This window comes from Carcharodon carcharias, chromosome 10 (genome assembly GCF_017639515.1).
Source record: "Carcharodon carcharias isolate sCarCar2 chromosome 10, sCarCar2.pri, whole genome shotgun sequence".
Lineage (NCBI taxonomy): Eukaryota > Metazoa > Chordata > Chondrichthyes > Lamniformes > Lamnidae > Carcharodon > Carcharodon carcharias.
In genome coordinates, this window is record NC_054476.1 from 50,512,111 (window position 1) to 50,527,691 (window position 15,581).

Consider the following 15,581-nt stretch of genomic DNA (forward strand, 5'->3'; position numbering starts at 1 on the left):
AGTCCCCAAGCTTCTCAGAGGGCATGCAAGTGGGTGGCAGGCACGCAAGTGCAGATGTGAGAAGGTGAATAGGTCCAAACAAAATGTTCTGTCCAACATTTCCTGGGTAACTGTTCAGGGAACTAAGTCAGAACTGTCCAAAGTCTCCAATTCTATCTCCGAATCGGATACATTTTTGGAGAGTCACAGGGACAGGGGAATTGCCCAATAGAAGTTCAAACTTCCCGGGCAATTCCCACAGAGTCAGTGCCTCAGGACTGCCACCATGTCCCAAAGCACATTTTGGATCATACATCTGATTTCCAACAATCTGGAGACAGGAAGATCTGGGCTATTACCTCACATTTAAATATAGTTAATTTCATGTGCCAATTATACACCTATTCTGCAAGATAATTTTTTTTCTGTTTTTAATCAGTCTTCCTCTGTTTTAACTACTCCCCCCAACTCCCATCAGCAAATTCTGAAATTGTACTCACGATTTGAGTCCAAATTGTTTATGTAAATTGTGAACACATCAGCACCAATTCTTGTGGACTACCACTTGCCAATCAGAGAAACAGCTTGTTTAACTCTACTCTCCATTTTTCATCTTAAAACCAGCTTGCTCCTTGTCAGCAGGCACCTTATGTTCTGCCCGTGCCCTGAGTTTACCATGAGCTACCATCAAAGGTTTTTTTTTGGAAAATCAAAAGTTACACCCATAGCATTATCTTTGTACATTTTCCTGACTTCAATATTCAAATACTCAAAGATTTCAATAAAGTTTGTCAAATATGACTTTCCCTTTTGGAATCCATGCTATTATATTTCCATTTCTAGGGCTGGGATTTTCCGGCCCTGTGTGGCGGGACGCACCACGGGAGATTCAGCGGCCCATCCAAAAGTCCATTCACTTTCGGCAGAACTGGACGATCCTGGTGAGGGCAGGCGGGGCCAGAAAATCCTACCCGAGATGTTTTTCTATTATAACTTTGATTAAGTAATATTTTTGGATGTCTTATGGTAATTTTTGTCTGATCACCCAGTTTCAAATGGATTAAATTACATAAACAAAAAACCCAACAATGATAAAATACTATTCATTTCAAAAATGAGCTTTCTTCGGACAATCATGATGTGACACTGAATTTGCAAAGACAGAAGTTGAAGACAAGTGAAATTTATCAATGCAAAATATCTAGATTTCTGGAAAAGGCTAATTAATCCATTGTTGACTCCATGTTGCTTTAACCATTGGCAGCTGGTCCCAAGCTCTGGAATTCCCCCCTACACCTCTGTCTCTCTCCTCCTCAATAATCTCCAAAAAACCTATCCATTTGACTAAGCTTTCGGTCATCAATCCTAATAGCTCATGAGGCCCAGTATAATTTTGTTTGGTAATGCTCCTGTGAAGTGACTTAGAACTTCTTTTTCTACATTAATTGTACAGTACACTTGCAATTGTTGTTGCTGTTTCAAATGTATATGTTGTATGTATGGTTTTTTACTTCACTTATTCATTTACACCTTTTTCTATTTAAATGTAAATAGTTTTACACAACAACTCGGTCAGAGTTTATTGTATTCATTCCACCAATTGGAAGAAATGGTACAATGCAACAGTAAACAGTTAAATTAGTACAGTAATAACTTTATTATCCAGCGAGAGCGGGAATGGGTGGTACCAGTTAATTTAAAAATGCCAGTAACCAAACAGTTCTGTTTTCAACCAATCCTGGGAGATCTTGTGGTATGAAATACCACATAATATCCATCCTTATAGGCAAAGCAGGGAAACAGTTCTTCTGTTGTTGGAATTGGAGCATCTCAAACCCCAGGACACTTATGAGGAATGAACAGGGTTGTCAGCATTTCCATGGATACATTAGCCTGTGACTAACACTTCACTGTATCCATGGATATATTAACTTGTGATTCGGAGATGCCAACTCTCGCAAATTGATCGCGAGACACACAGTTTCTCAGTCAAACCCAGGCTCATTCATGATCTCGCAAGAGGGCTGTGAAATCTTGTGATTTTCCTAATCAGGTTGTTGACTCTGGGATTAGGAGTGCCAACACTGACTTTTTCTCTCAGCTCAGGCATTACAGAAGCTTTAGAGAGATGATTTAAGTCTTTGGCCTAATTCTTGCATGTTGGCTTTTAACTTGCTGGTTTATCCTTGCCTCGTTTGCCATCAATTCAGTGGGGAGTTTACCCAGTAAGTTTAGAGGTTGATTTTACTTTAAATCGCAGTTAGAAATTAGAACATTGTCAGATAACAGAAATTTTACTGTACGTAGCTTACTGGAAGTAGGATCATTTGCCAGTCCAATGGGCCATGCAAATCTGCAAGGGCAACTTACCAAAAAAAGAGCCACATGATGTGATATATTTTAAGTGATCACATCACAATTCCAATTAAATTAACAACTATGGCCAAGCTGAATGAACAATGGTAGAGATACAGCTTTGCCTTTTCAGACATCCTACTGCAACTTTTATCCCCTGTATTTATTTGTTGGTTTTCCGATTTCTTCCTTGTGTTACGATCGTGTTCGAGACTAGTAACCTTTCCAAAATCCCAATTATTTACTGAAAAAATGAAGCCACAAGTTCCACAGCTTAAACTAAAGACTTTTTACTATACCAGAGTCAAACAACTCAATCACTAAATACTAAGTAATCATTGACACTCTAAAACCTTGAATCAACAGAAGTTAAACATGAATTAACAGGTAAATTGTAGATGCTTATAATCTAATTACATATTAAATGATAGTTACAACCAAGACCTTACGAATTGGATCTGCAATTCAATAAGCATAATAGGTCAATGTCAGAAACAAAAAGGTCCTTCAAAACTCTGTCTTCCTCAAAAAGAATTTCAGCTCCTCTCCTTTTAGGAACTAACATGATCCTCAGCTGACAGCATCACAACCAACCCAAGTTCTGCATGCACAGTCTTCACTAAAATAGCACACATCTGAAAAACCTCAACTCTGCTTACGATAATCTGGATGATGTAGATCCACCAGTGTTATCTTCAAATAATAGAACAGCTGCAGCAACCAACATCTTTGCTTATTTTCAGCTTCTGGATCTAGCCTCTGTCTTCTTCAGCCTGCCTGTACTGCACTGGAATCCTCATCTACAGAGCTGTGTGGTTCTATCTCCTTGTATATAGTGTCACCAAAAATTTTGGGTCTCAGTCTCAACTGGCAAGGTCAATTTCTCTTTTCAATTTGGGTCTGTCTCAAAAAAATATAAGGTTTGAAACCACAGATTCAATCACACTTGTCTCTCTTCAAATGTAAATGTAATAAAAGAAAATAAAATGCTTTGATAATTGTTATATTATACAATACAACTAATGAGCCTTGAGCGTATACTGGCGAGCAGTCAGAACTGCCAAGTGGATAATCCATCTTGTCCTCCTGCGGTCCCAGCATAACTGATGTCAGTCTTCAAATAAACTCAATTCACTACACGTATCAAGAATTGGCTGAATTTACTGGATATAACAAAGGCTATGGGCTCTGATGACATCCTGGCTGCAGTACTATAAACTTGCACTCCAGAACCAACTGTGCCTCTAGCCAAGCTGTTTCAACACAGGTGCAACATGGAAAATTGCCTAGGTAGGTCCTGTCTACAGGATACATTCAATCACCACACCATTAGTCTACTCTCAATCATCAAAGTGTCTGCGGGAGTTATCAACAGTGCTATGAAGTGACATTTGCTCAACAATAACCAGCTCGCTGACAATTTCAAGCAACTCCTTACTGAATAATTTATAGGAGAAATGTATTTTTTCTTCCCCAAGCTTAACACCATCAGATTCTTTACCTGAAGAAAAGGACAGGCTTGTTAACCATGTTACATTCCCAGTGGAAATTAATTTTTACAAAGAAATTCAAATATCTAGTTAGTAGCTGAATGGATAACATGACAAGAATTCACATTTTAAGGTGTTTACTGTGACCAACAGACTAAAAACACTAGTGGCTAACATTATTTTTTTTGGCAATGTATACTTTTGACACAATCAAAAAAAAATCAGGTATCGGTTACTCTGTCCTTTAAGCAGACAGTCATTTCTCCCAAAATGATTCTTAGCTCCCAAGGGTTTACTTCCGATCTTTTCCTTTCCTCATCCTGAAAACTTTTAACTCCAGAATTGTTTGTTGTGGTGTGAGTTTTCCTAGCAACTTCTCCCTCTAGTTAAAGCTAGGCAATCTTTCAGCCTCATTTTAACTCCCAAGGATTTGGTCTTTCCAATCCGAGGGGGAAGCTTCTGTTCACATTTCAACACAGTGAATCATGAACTTGCAGCCTCTAGCTGCTCTCTCTCTCTCCCCAGACCGTGGCAGATTGTCTGTGATATTCTAGGAGAGCCTGTAACCCAATCTTTACAATGGATTCCTCTGCACCCTTCTCCATGGTAACATGAACCACATGGGCATTGTATCCAGGTAAAGATGCTGATTAGCTACCGTTCAGAGCCCAAATCTCTTTCATCTTGGAACTAAATGAACAATTTAAAGCATAACTATTTACAACTCAACATTCTCAACACTTATCTGGGATTTGGAGACTCAGTCTGTCTGCTGAAGATGAAGATGCCTTCATCATTGCCTGCTAGTGTGAATACCTTGCACCTTTTTACCAATAAAATATTTTCCCAACATTTGCATTTATTTAAAACCTACAACATCTCTGACACTTCTTAGTTCCAACAAAAAGGTAATCAACCTGAAAAGTTAGCCACACCTCTCTCCATAGATGGTGCCTCATCTGCTGATCAGTCCCAGCATCATCTATCCATTCAGGTTTCCAACATCTGCACTACTTTGCTTTTGTAAAATGATTTTTGCATGAAGATAGGAACAAGAGTAGGCCATTCAGCCCTTCAAGCTTGCTCCACCATCTAATTAGATTGTAGCTTCATCTACCTCAGTGACACTTTCCCACACTATTTCCATACCCCTTGATGTCATTAGTCTCCAGAAACCGATTGATTTCTGCCTTCAATATGCTCAATGATTGAGCTTCCACAGCCTTCTGGGGTAGAGAATTCCAAAGGTTCACCACCCTCAGTGAAGAAATTCCTCCTCATCTCAGTCTTAAATAACCTACCCCTTATCCTGAGATTATGTCCCCTGGCTTTAGATTCACCAGCCAGGGAAACATCTTATCTACATCTACCCTGTCACGCCCTTTAAAAATTTTGTATTACTCGAGTACAATAGGTTTTTCAGAAAATTACATAAATTAACTGAATTTTTTGTTGTTACATTGGATTTTTGCATATTTATATTAGATCATAAACTAAAAAGATAATTCCTACTCTAAGCATAGGACCACCCTGATTACAGTAGAGCCATTCACAGATAACTTATTGCTTTTCAACAATAATCCACAAAACCAGCACAGAGACAAATAAATACATGTATCAGGAAAAACATATAAACCAGGGCATCGTTAACTTCCAGAAGTTCAGAAAATAAAGGCGTTGAATGATGCACCGACAATATTTTGTCTATTATACACGTTGTTACTTTTACTTTGCACTATAGTATTTTCATGTCTATACAAACTCTCCTAAATCTGAAATATTAAAATACCAAAATTGAAATTAAAACAAGTTTGACACAAAAATCCTAAACATTTGTTTCAAAACTACAAAATAATCCATGACTTACGATGACAATTTACCTAGCTGTTAATACTTATTCCTGAAATTACACTGAAATAAAATTGCAATAGTGCATAGAGTTGGCCTTTGTAACAGGACAGAATTTTGGTAAAACAATGTGGCTTGCAACCCAGAGGTTTTAAGTTCAAATCTGACTACAATATGGTGCAAAGTTTAATTCAATAAATGATAAGTTGGGAGTTTATGCAAGAAATAACCACAAAAGCTTCCAAATTGTTATATAAATCCAATTACTTACTAATGTCCCTCAAGGAAGAGAACCTGTAACATCTTATAGATAACAGGCATCCACCCTGCATGGCTGATTTTGAATGACCTTCGTTCTGGCCTTGTAAGCCACTCAGTTGTAGGATACTCATGTGGCAACTAAAAATGGACAATAATCTTTCAAGAACAACAAAAAAAGTCGTTATTTTATAAGTAACTATTATATTGCATTTTTGCTAAATTATAAAAACTATTAAATAACTGAGATACAAGTTTTTAAGAAGCTGATACCAATAGTATCAGCAATTCACAACAATTTCCAAATGATGCTGTGAGGTTTTAATGACAACAGTTTGAGAAGTGGATCTGGTGGTTTGACGTGTGGATGTTAGCAATTTTCAAAGTGCAAGCTCTGTACATGTTCATCGTACAAAGGAACTTAGGAAACGAGTAGATCATTCAGTTCCTTGAATCTGTTTCATGATTCTATTACATCATAGTTCAACTGTACCTCAGGTTCATTTAGACTCATTTGGTCCCTATCATTTGCTTCCCTTGCTTACCATAAATCTATTCATCTCAGTCTTAATATCATACCTGTCCTTCATGTGTTGAAAATGGAAATAAATGCTGCAATTGCCTCATAATATTTCCTTTAAAAGGTCCTGGCTTGCATCAGGATATAGTTTTTTTCTGGTTATGATTAATACAATATATCATTTCTGAAATTAGTACAACGCTTCTTTTGCCATAGAGAAAAGAGCACATCCAGAAACACATCAGGAAGATAAAAGCAAAACACTGCGGATGCTGGAAATCTAGAACAAAAACAAAAATACCTGGAAACACTCAGCAGGTCTGACAGCATCTGCGGACAGGGATACAGATGGCGTTTCAAATCCATCAAATTCATCAGAACTAAGACATATAGAAATGAGATGAAATATAAACTGGTAGAGGGGGGTAGTACAGGTAGAGTTCGATAGGGGACCAGTGATAGGTGGAGGCCAAGAAGAGACTGTCTAATAAGTCATAGACAAAAAGACAAAGGGGTATTGTGGTGGTGACATTATCTAAAGGGTGTGCTAATGGGAACATTAAGGGTAGCAAGCAGGACATGCTAGTGGCAGATGGCCCTAGTGGGTCATCAAGAATATTCCATATCATAAAAAAAGGCTGTGAATGAGCAGAAATTACAACACATAAATAAACTACTTAACTTTCATATTGCAAGTTTCAAATATAGATCACTTCACCTTCCCATCCCTGTACATAATTTCTCAAAGTTAGATGTTTTCCAAAGAAGCTACATTTCACATCAGATGTATACTGCACATACAAGCACCTTTCCAGTAGCCATGAATTGTAAACCGGCAGGAAAATTAAATTCCCAAATTCTCCCATTCTAAAATTTTAAGTTAGTTAACTTTTAATCCAATTCTTATCCTATATTTATGAGCTATTTGTATTCATGAACAAACACTTGGTTCTTTTCAACTGGTTGTAACAAAAGGGTCATAGTCTGTAAGTAATACTTGTAACAAGTTCGCATGTCAAATACAACTTAGAATCTGTTCAACAGTATCAGGACAGAAAACAGCCTAACCAACTGTATTCTAAATAAGGCTCATCCTGTAGTCCCTTGCAGCCATTTTTACTGCCTGACATATGGTTGTAACACAATTGAAACATCTTCAAATTAAACTTAAAAGTTAAGACTGTGTTTCTCATCCATTTTAAAAGGAAAATAACTTTTCCAAAATACTGTAAAGCATTTCAATATGAAAGCCAACAAGATCTGAAATTGAGAAATGAACACAAAAAGAAAAATATAGAAATTAATGATTCTGTTTAACAGGTGTCTTTGCTGGATTTCCATTGAAAATAAAGCTAACACTTTAACTTATGTTTGTTTCTGGCAGCATTAAGAGTTTTTAAAAAATTATGATTCTCTGAAATCCAAAACAATTCAAGTGCTGTTGAAGTGCCCCAGCTTAAGTGTAGCCTATATTTCTCTTTTAGATACTGACAACCCAGGCATTACCAACATTTGTTTCTAATCAATGAAATTAACATTTTGTGAATTCTGGCATCGAAATACAGGACTGTGTATCTGCAAAATTGTTACCTTCCACACAAATTAAAACTTAGATTGAAAGCATTATCTTCATGCACAGAATACTATTTTAGGCATTTACGATATATCATCCTAAGGGATTGAGTAAAAACTTTATAGAGATTTATCTATTCTGTATTTAACAGGTTGTTCTATTCACAAGAGGATTGCTATGTCAGTATGTAATTCCAGCAGTTAGCTGCGTAATCATTTGATTGTCAGTAAAATACTGACAAGGCGTCTTTGGCTTGGCACACATTGGGAGAAAACCTTTAGATGTTACTAATATGATACCAAGTTCCAGTGGTGTTTCTTGAAGGAAGAACATAAATCACAAACTTTAGGGTGGTTTTTATGGCGTTACTTCTTCCTCTGCTATTCTATTTATTTTATAGAATTGAATCATCTTTTTACTGCATGCAGTACTAACACCAGTAACATTTTACTGGCAATGTTCTCTATTAATATTGAAGAGAAAATAAGTGCAACTCAAGGCTCTGACGTATTTACAAAAACAAACATGCGCTTGTTTCTCCAAAGTCACTCACTGTACGTCAATAATTAGTCACTCAGAACAGGACAACAGATTTGTTTCTTTCCCTATTTTGAAAGGATCAATTATCAAACAACCACACAAAATATACACCATAAGCAATGCACAGAAAAGATCAGGGCAGTTTACATTACTCACTATCACCAGCTTGTAATTTAATAACAAAGAAGTTCAGTTTCCACCGTCTTCCCACTGGAACAGCTCAGTTGCTCTGCAGGCACTCATGGCCTAAAGGACTCTCGCCAACCCAACCGAGATGGACACACATGTTTAACGACGTTTTTCAAAATTTTTGTTCTCTCTGAAAAAAATACTCACCCGTCTTTTCAGGGTCGTAACCGACAACCACGAAGTAATCGGCCAATCTCGCCATTTCTCGTGAATTTCAGAGCTCGAAACAGAGAATCTCAACATTTTTCTCCCTGGAAAAGCTCAGCCATGTTTAACCACCCCCCCACCTCAGGCATGACAGTACGCGTGCGCTAACATGCCTGACCCTGATTGGGCGGCGGCCCCGGCTTTCCAGATAGCGTGAGCGAGGCGGGTGCAGCGGCCGCCGCGAGAGGAACAATCAGAACCGGTCAGGAAGCAGCAGTAAAGGTTGCTGCAAATCAGGGTAAAGAACTGCAACCAGGGCAATGGGGAAACATACAATTGCCTGCACATTCACTTCTGCATTCCCACAAGAGTGTTGGAAATAGTTCGCAGCGCTACTGAGTTAGCCCCCCCCCGCATTCCAGAGGTTGGGAAGCAGCATATTATTGTGATGTCCGCTGATGCGCGCACACACTGTTGAAGTCGTTATCCTGGCTCCTGATGCAACTCGAAACAATTCGGATACGGCAGCTTCAAAACAACCGGATCGACATCTTAAAGCAATCAGAGAGACTGAAGATCTGCAATTCGGAGCATCCAAGCCGAAGGTCAGACGGGCTGCAATCGCAGCAACAGAGAGTGTGAGATGTATGATTTTCAGTGAAATCAAACTGCAAGGCGAATGAACAGAAAACGAAAATCAAAACTTGTGTTTTAAAAAGCAACAGGTAAACTGATTTGGGCTCCAACTCCAACAATATAGTTGCGTTGCAGGCTGGTCAGCTAATTGGGCTGTAAATACACTGCGAGAAATGAGGAGCTCAGGCAACACACCCACAACTCGACTCAGCAGTTTAAGAAACAAAAACAGAAAGTGTTGGAATCCTAGAGTCTGTGAAATAACAGATAGATTAATATTTCCAGTGTAGCCCCTTCATCAGTTCTGAATAAGGATATATTCCAGAAACAATTAAGCAAGCTGTTCTTTCTACAGATGTTGACTGAGCTGCTAAGCATTTACAACATTTTCTATTTTTATTTCACATTTCTTTAAATTGTTGAATATAAACAAACAGCTAGTAATTTCTTGCATGCTGACTTCCAACATTGTTTATGACAGAATCACTGTTGGGACCCAAAATTTCAAAACTGAGCAAATGTACTTGAAAGAGTGTGTACAGGAGGAATACAATAGTATCAAATATAAAATCCATGAGAGTAATGGTGAACCTGTATAAAATCTTAAGACCTCAATTAGGGTATGGGTGTGTGGTATTGTAGGATGATACTTTAGAGAAGGTACAACACCACAGAGTCACTAAGATGTTGCTGGTATGAAGAAATACAATGTACAATATGTACAATTATTTTCAAAATGGTGTCTTCCTCGTTAAAACAATACAGATTACAGGGCAATATAATACAAGTATTTAGAATTGTGAAAGAATGAGACAGGGTTGATAGAAGCTGACTATCTACAGAGAAAGTTCTAAGGCTGTGGATTTCACTTCCAACATTAGAATCATGGAATAGTTACAGTGCAGAAGGAAACCATTCAGCCCATCATGCCTATGCTGTCTCTGCACAAGGGCAACTCAGCTATTTCCATTCACCTGCCTTTTCCCCATGACTCTGCAATTTTTTTTCCCTCCAGATAATTACACAATTCTCTTTTGAAAACCTAGATGGAGGCAGAAACTATATTGTCTTTGAAGATTAAATTGGATTAGTGGATCAAGAAAAACATTTTGGAGGAATATGGGAACAGGATGGGTTTGCTCAGCTGGAGAATAAACACCAACATGGCCTACTTTTGCCAAATTGCCTGTTTCCGTGTTGTAACTTCTTTATTTTAATATGTTGATGCAGTTTCCACATAGTCCAGATTTTTTTTTAAAGATTTATAATCCCAACAAATTTCCCTGAAGAGAATGAGTTTTAAACTAAATCTTCAATTAAAATGAAGAGGAATACAATAGTTGATGTGCACAGCAGTCAATACAGAGAAATCTGCTAATTCAAGTTAATTTTCTAACGGATCAACATCGCATGAAGCAACAAACTGAAATTTCCTTCAACCTTTCAATTGCAAAAAAATTACATTCTCAATAAATGATTTTTCTCAATAAATGATTTTTCTTATTAACTGTCAACAAATAAATTATAAGCACTGTTAATTACTGTGATTAATTATCTGTGAGTAGACCATAATAAAAAGAGTAAATGATGATATTGTTATTCTGAGACATGCCTGAAATAAAGCTTTGTGTATTGTATCACCAGTTTGTTTCAAAGTGTTTTGAAGAATTGAAAAAAACTCAAATTCTCACAGAATGAGGGCAAACACATTTCTGCTTCAATTCAGAAACCAACCGATGCAAGCTGGGAACAAGCAGCACACTCTCAGAATACACAGATATATTTGATAACCCTCTAACTGCATGGGGGCAGGGATATCTAGTTGACCCAGTACATTTTGGTTCAACTAAGGCTAAGAAGTAACAAGGCATTCAAGGACTAATCAGAATTCAGTAGGCAAACTTAATGATGTTATTCTGAAATATATAATTTCTTTGAATATTTATTGTGTAAAATCTTATTTTGGACATTATAAATTTCAGCCATTAAAAGCAACTCTTTTATTAATCATTCACGGGCAGCACAAGTAAGGCCAGAATTTATTGCCCATCCCCAGTTGCCCTTGAGGAGATGGTAATGAGCTATTTTCTTAAACTGCTGCAGTCCAAATGGTGAAGATGCTCCCACAGTGATGTTAGCTAGGAATTTCCAGAATTTTACCCATCGTTGAGAAAGGAATGGCGATATCTTTCCATGTCAGGGTGCATGTCTTGGTGGGGACTTGGAGATGATGGCATTCCTATGCATCAGTTGCCCTTGTCCCACTTGGTCATCAAGTATGCAGATTTGAGAGCTGCTGTCAAAGAAGCCTTGGTGAGTTGCTGCAGTGCATCTTGCAGAGAGTATACACCGCAGCCACACGACACCAGAGGTGGCAGCAGCAAATGCTTAAGGTGGTGGATTGATTGCTGGTTAAGCGGGCTTCTTTATCCTGGATGGCATCAAGCTTCTTGAGTGTTGTTAGAGATCCAAGCAAGTGGAAATTATTCCATCATACACCTGATTTGTGCCTGGAGATGGTGGAAAGACTTTGAGAAGTCAGGAGGTGAGTCACCCATCACGGAATACCCAGCCTATGATCTGCTGTTGTAGCCACAGTATGTATGTGGTAGGTCCATTTAAGTTTCTGACCAATGTTGAGCCCCAGGACATTGACAGTGGGGGATTCGACAATAATATTGCTATTGAATGTCACTTGTGTGACATGAATGTTACTCATCTTTTATCAGCCCAAGCCTGAATGTTGTCCAGATCTTGCTACATGCAGGCATAGACTGCTTCATTATCTGAGGAGTTACAAATGGAACTGACACTATAAAATCATCAGTGAACATCCCCACTTCTGACCTTAGGATGGACAAAAAGCCATCAATGAAACACTAAAGATGATTGAGCCTGTATAGCCCCTGCAACAATACCTTGGCCTCCAACCATTGTAAACCTCTCCCTTCTTGTTAGGCATGACTCCAGCCAGTGAAGTTTTTCCTCTGATTTCCAGTGACTTTCAATTTTACTAGGTCTCCTTTATATCACACTGGTCCAAGTGCTGCCTTGAAATCAGGGCAGTCACTTTCACCTCCAAATACTGGATGATTTTTTTTCAAACACATTTTGAGCAATTGCATTTTTTTAAATTGCTACATTTTTCTCATTGGCCATTCAGGATTGGTTGTTTTCTTAAGTCATTGCCAGCTTTCTCACCACTTATTTTGTTTTTTGACTCATATGTTCTTCTGTTCTAGTTTGTTGCAACTTTACCTTGATGTAGTCAACATTGAGCAAAGTTCAGGGCACATATGTAAGCAGTCCCTGCTGCCACTCTGAATGGGATAACTATCCTTAGAGCCTCTTCTTAACATGTTGAGGCTTCATTGGTTTCCTGGACTGCAATAGTTGCCAAGGTGATTCTCACATCAGCCATACCTCCAGCATTGTAATGTAAATGCAGGTTACAGATTCCTCCAATTCATCCACCATCTGCAACACAAAAGGAGTCTGTTTGCAGGTCTATTCTTACACAAAATTAATCTTTTAATTACTGGGCACCTGAGATCTTGGTCCTTGGGCTCCTCAGCTGAGGCCAGTTGTTTCTTCCGTCTTCGAGCAGAGGCTGATGTTTCTTCATTATTCCCTCCCAGTTTTCTCTGTTCACTGGTGGTCTCTGATTTTCCCAATGATATACCCTCTATCTCAGTAACACACTTCTCCTAAGTGGTACACCTGGGCTGGTGCTTGAATAAGTAAAGTTGCTGAATCAGTTGGAGGGGAAGAGTACCAGGCTGCACATCAGATGATTCTGTTAGTGTGCAGCGCAGATACAAGGAAATTGATTTTATTAGAGTGCACTCTGACTTATGATTCAAAATTCATGACTGAAAAGGAGGCCTGTTAAATTATCAGACTATTTACAGATATTCAAAATCAAACACAGAAGCAAAATACTGTTGGTGCTGGAAATCAGTTCTAACAATGCTACCTTCCATAACAGCGCTGCCAATATGTCTTCCTTTATCCTCAACGAATATTCCCCTCCACCATGATTGACAGAGCCCTCAACCGTGCCCATTTCAATAGTATTCCCTTTGTCCTTATCCTCTATCATCAGTCTCCACATTCAAATATCATTTTTCACCATTTTCATCACTCCCAGTATGATGCCACCACCAAACACATCTCCCTTTCATCATTCCAAAGGAACCATTCCCTCCATGAAACCCTGGACTACTCCCCAATCACCAGCAACACACCTCCCTTTCCACAGCACCTTCCCGTGCAAGTGCAAGAAATGCAACACCTACCCTTTTAAATGATCCCTTTCCACCGTCCAAGATCCCAAATACTCCTTCCAGATGAAACAGCTATTTACTTGTACTTTTTTGAATTTAATGTACTGTATTTGCTGCTCACAATGTAATCTCTACACTGTGGAGACCAAATGCTGAAATGGTGACCACTTTACTGAACACCTCCATTCAGTCTGAAAGCTGACCCCAAATTTCCAGTCACCTATAATTTCATTCTCTGCCCCACTCCCACTTTGACCTAGGCCTCATACATTTTTCCAACTAAACTTAATGTAAGACACCATATTTTGATTAGGCACCTTACAGATTTCCAGACTTGACACTGAGTTCATCAAAAGCTCTCCCCCAATTGTTTCATCTATTGGTCTTTTTGCTGTTTCCATTTATTCCTCCTCTAGATCCATCTTTTTTTTCTTTTATTGTTTCATTGCCATGTTGTTTAGCCTTGCACCATCATCCCTTATATCATTTAATCTCTCCTGCCTCTCTCCACCCTCTCACAGTCCTTCCTTTTGTTCATGCCTCTCAGCACCCCCACCCCATGGTTCCTCTTTTCCCACTTCTGTATGTGATTAAAACCTGTTACATCTCCATTTCCATTTCTGGCAAAAGATCATTGACGTCAAATGTTAACTCTGTTTCTGTCTCCACAGATGCTCCCTGATCTGCTGATTATTCCCAATATTTTCTATTTTTATTGCAAAAATTCCTAAGTAAGTGCTCCTGGAGTTGGAGATGGTTTTACACAGTTTGGTAATAGGGGAGTGGGGCTATGGAAAACAGCCTTAGATATAAATAAAGTTTAGCCTTTTCTTCACCAAACCTGCTGCTTCATCAAGTTATTACATTGGAAGATGAGGATAAAACTGACTTCTGCTGCAAACTTCATCCTACATGATGTGAGAAAAACGAAATTGAATAATACTTACCAGTCATGCTGCTTTTCGGAAGAATCAATTCCTACAATGCTAACATTGAAGATTGGAGTCAGTATTTCAAGCGACTCTGGTTTTATTTTGTTGCAAACAAGATTACTGCTGAAGAATAACGTAAAGCTATCCTGCTAAGTGCACATGGCAGCAAAACGTATAACTTGATTCAAAAGCTGACTACCCTGAATGTTCCCAGTTCCACGTTATACAGTGAGTTAGTGGAATTCACAAAATTGCACTTTCTGCTCAAACTGCCTGTGATCATGCAATGCTTCAAGTTTAATTTGATAGCCGTGCCCCGGGAGAGTCCATTGCTACCTTTATGAAACAGTTAACTGAATACTGTGAGTTTGGGGATGGCTTGAAGATATGCTGTGGGACAGATTTGTATGCAGAGTCAAGGACAACGCCATACAGCACTGCTTGCTAGCCGAATCCGACATTGATTTCAAACAGCCCTGGAACTTTTTCTCAATATAGAAAGTGCTGCAAAAGACTCACAAGCTTTGCAGCATGTGGATAATGGCGCCGTATTCCATGTTGGGCGGGAACCTGCCACTGAGCATGGCACAAAAAACAGAATAGCAGATTTCAAACACGATTCTATGCCCACGACATGAAGACTTAGGAAGCCTAATGGCAACACGTGAGCTAATAAGATATGCATTTGGTACAAATGTGGAGGAAATCATGGAGCAGACTTCTGTAGATTCAAAGAAGCAGAATGCAATTATTGCCACAGGAAAGGACCCCTGCTTAGGCAGTGCAGAACAAAGGATAGGCAAACAGCAAAACAACAAACAAATCTGA

General features: G+C 38.6%; 1 protein-coding gene across 1 annotated transcript in view; it reads right to left on the bottom strand.

Moving 5' to 3' along the window:
- sbf2 (SET binding factor 2) overlaps window positions 1–9,066 on the bottom strand; it is a 665,078-nt gene extending 656,012 nt beyond the window's left edge. Inside the window, exon 1 of the mRNA XM_041196757.1 lies at window positions 8,900–9,066. Within this exon, the coding sequence (XP_041052691.1) occupies window positions 8,900–8,954 (55 nt within the window). The 5' untranslated portion in view covers window positions 8,955–9,066. The remainder of the gene's footprint in view (window positions 1–8,899) is intronic.
- Window positions 9,067–15,581: the final 6,515 nt, after the last annotated feature.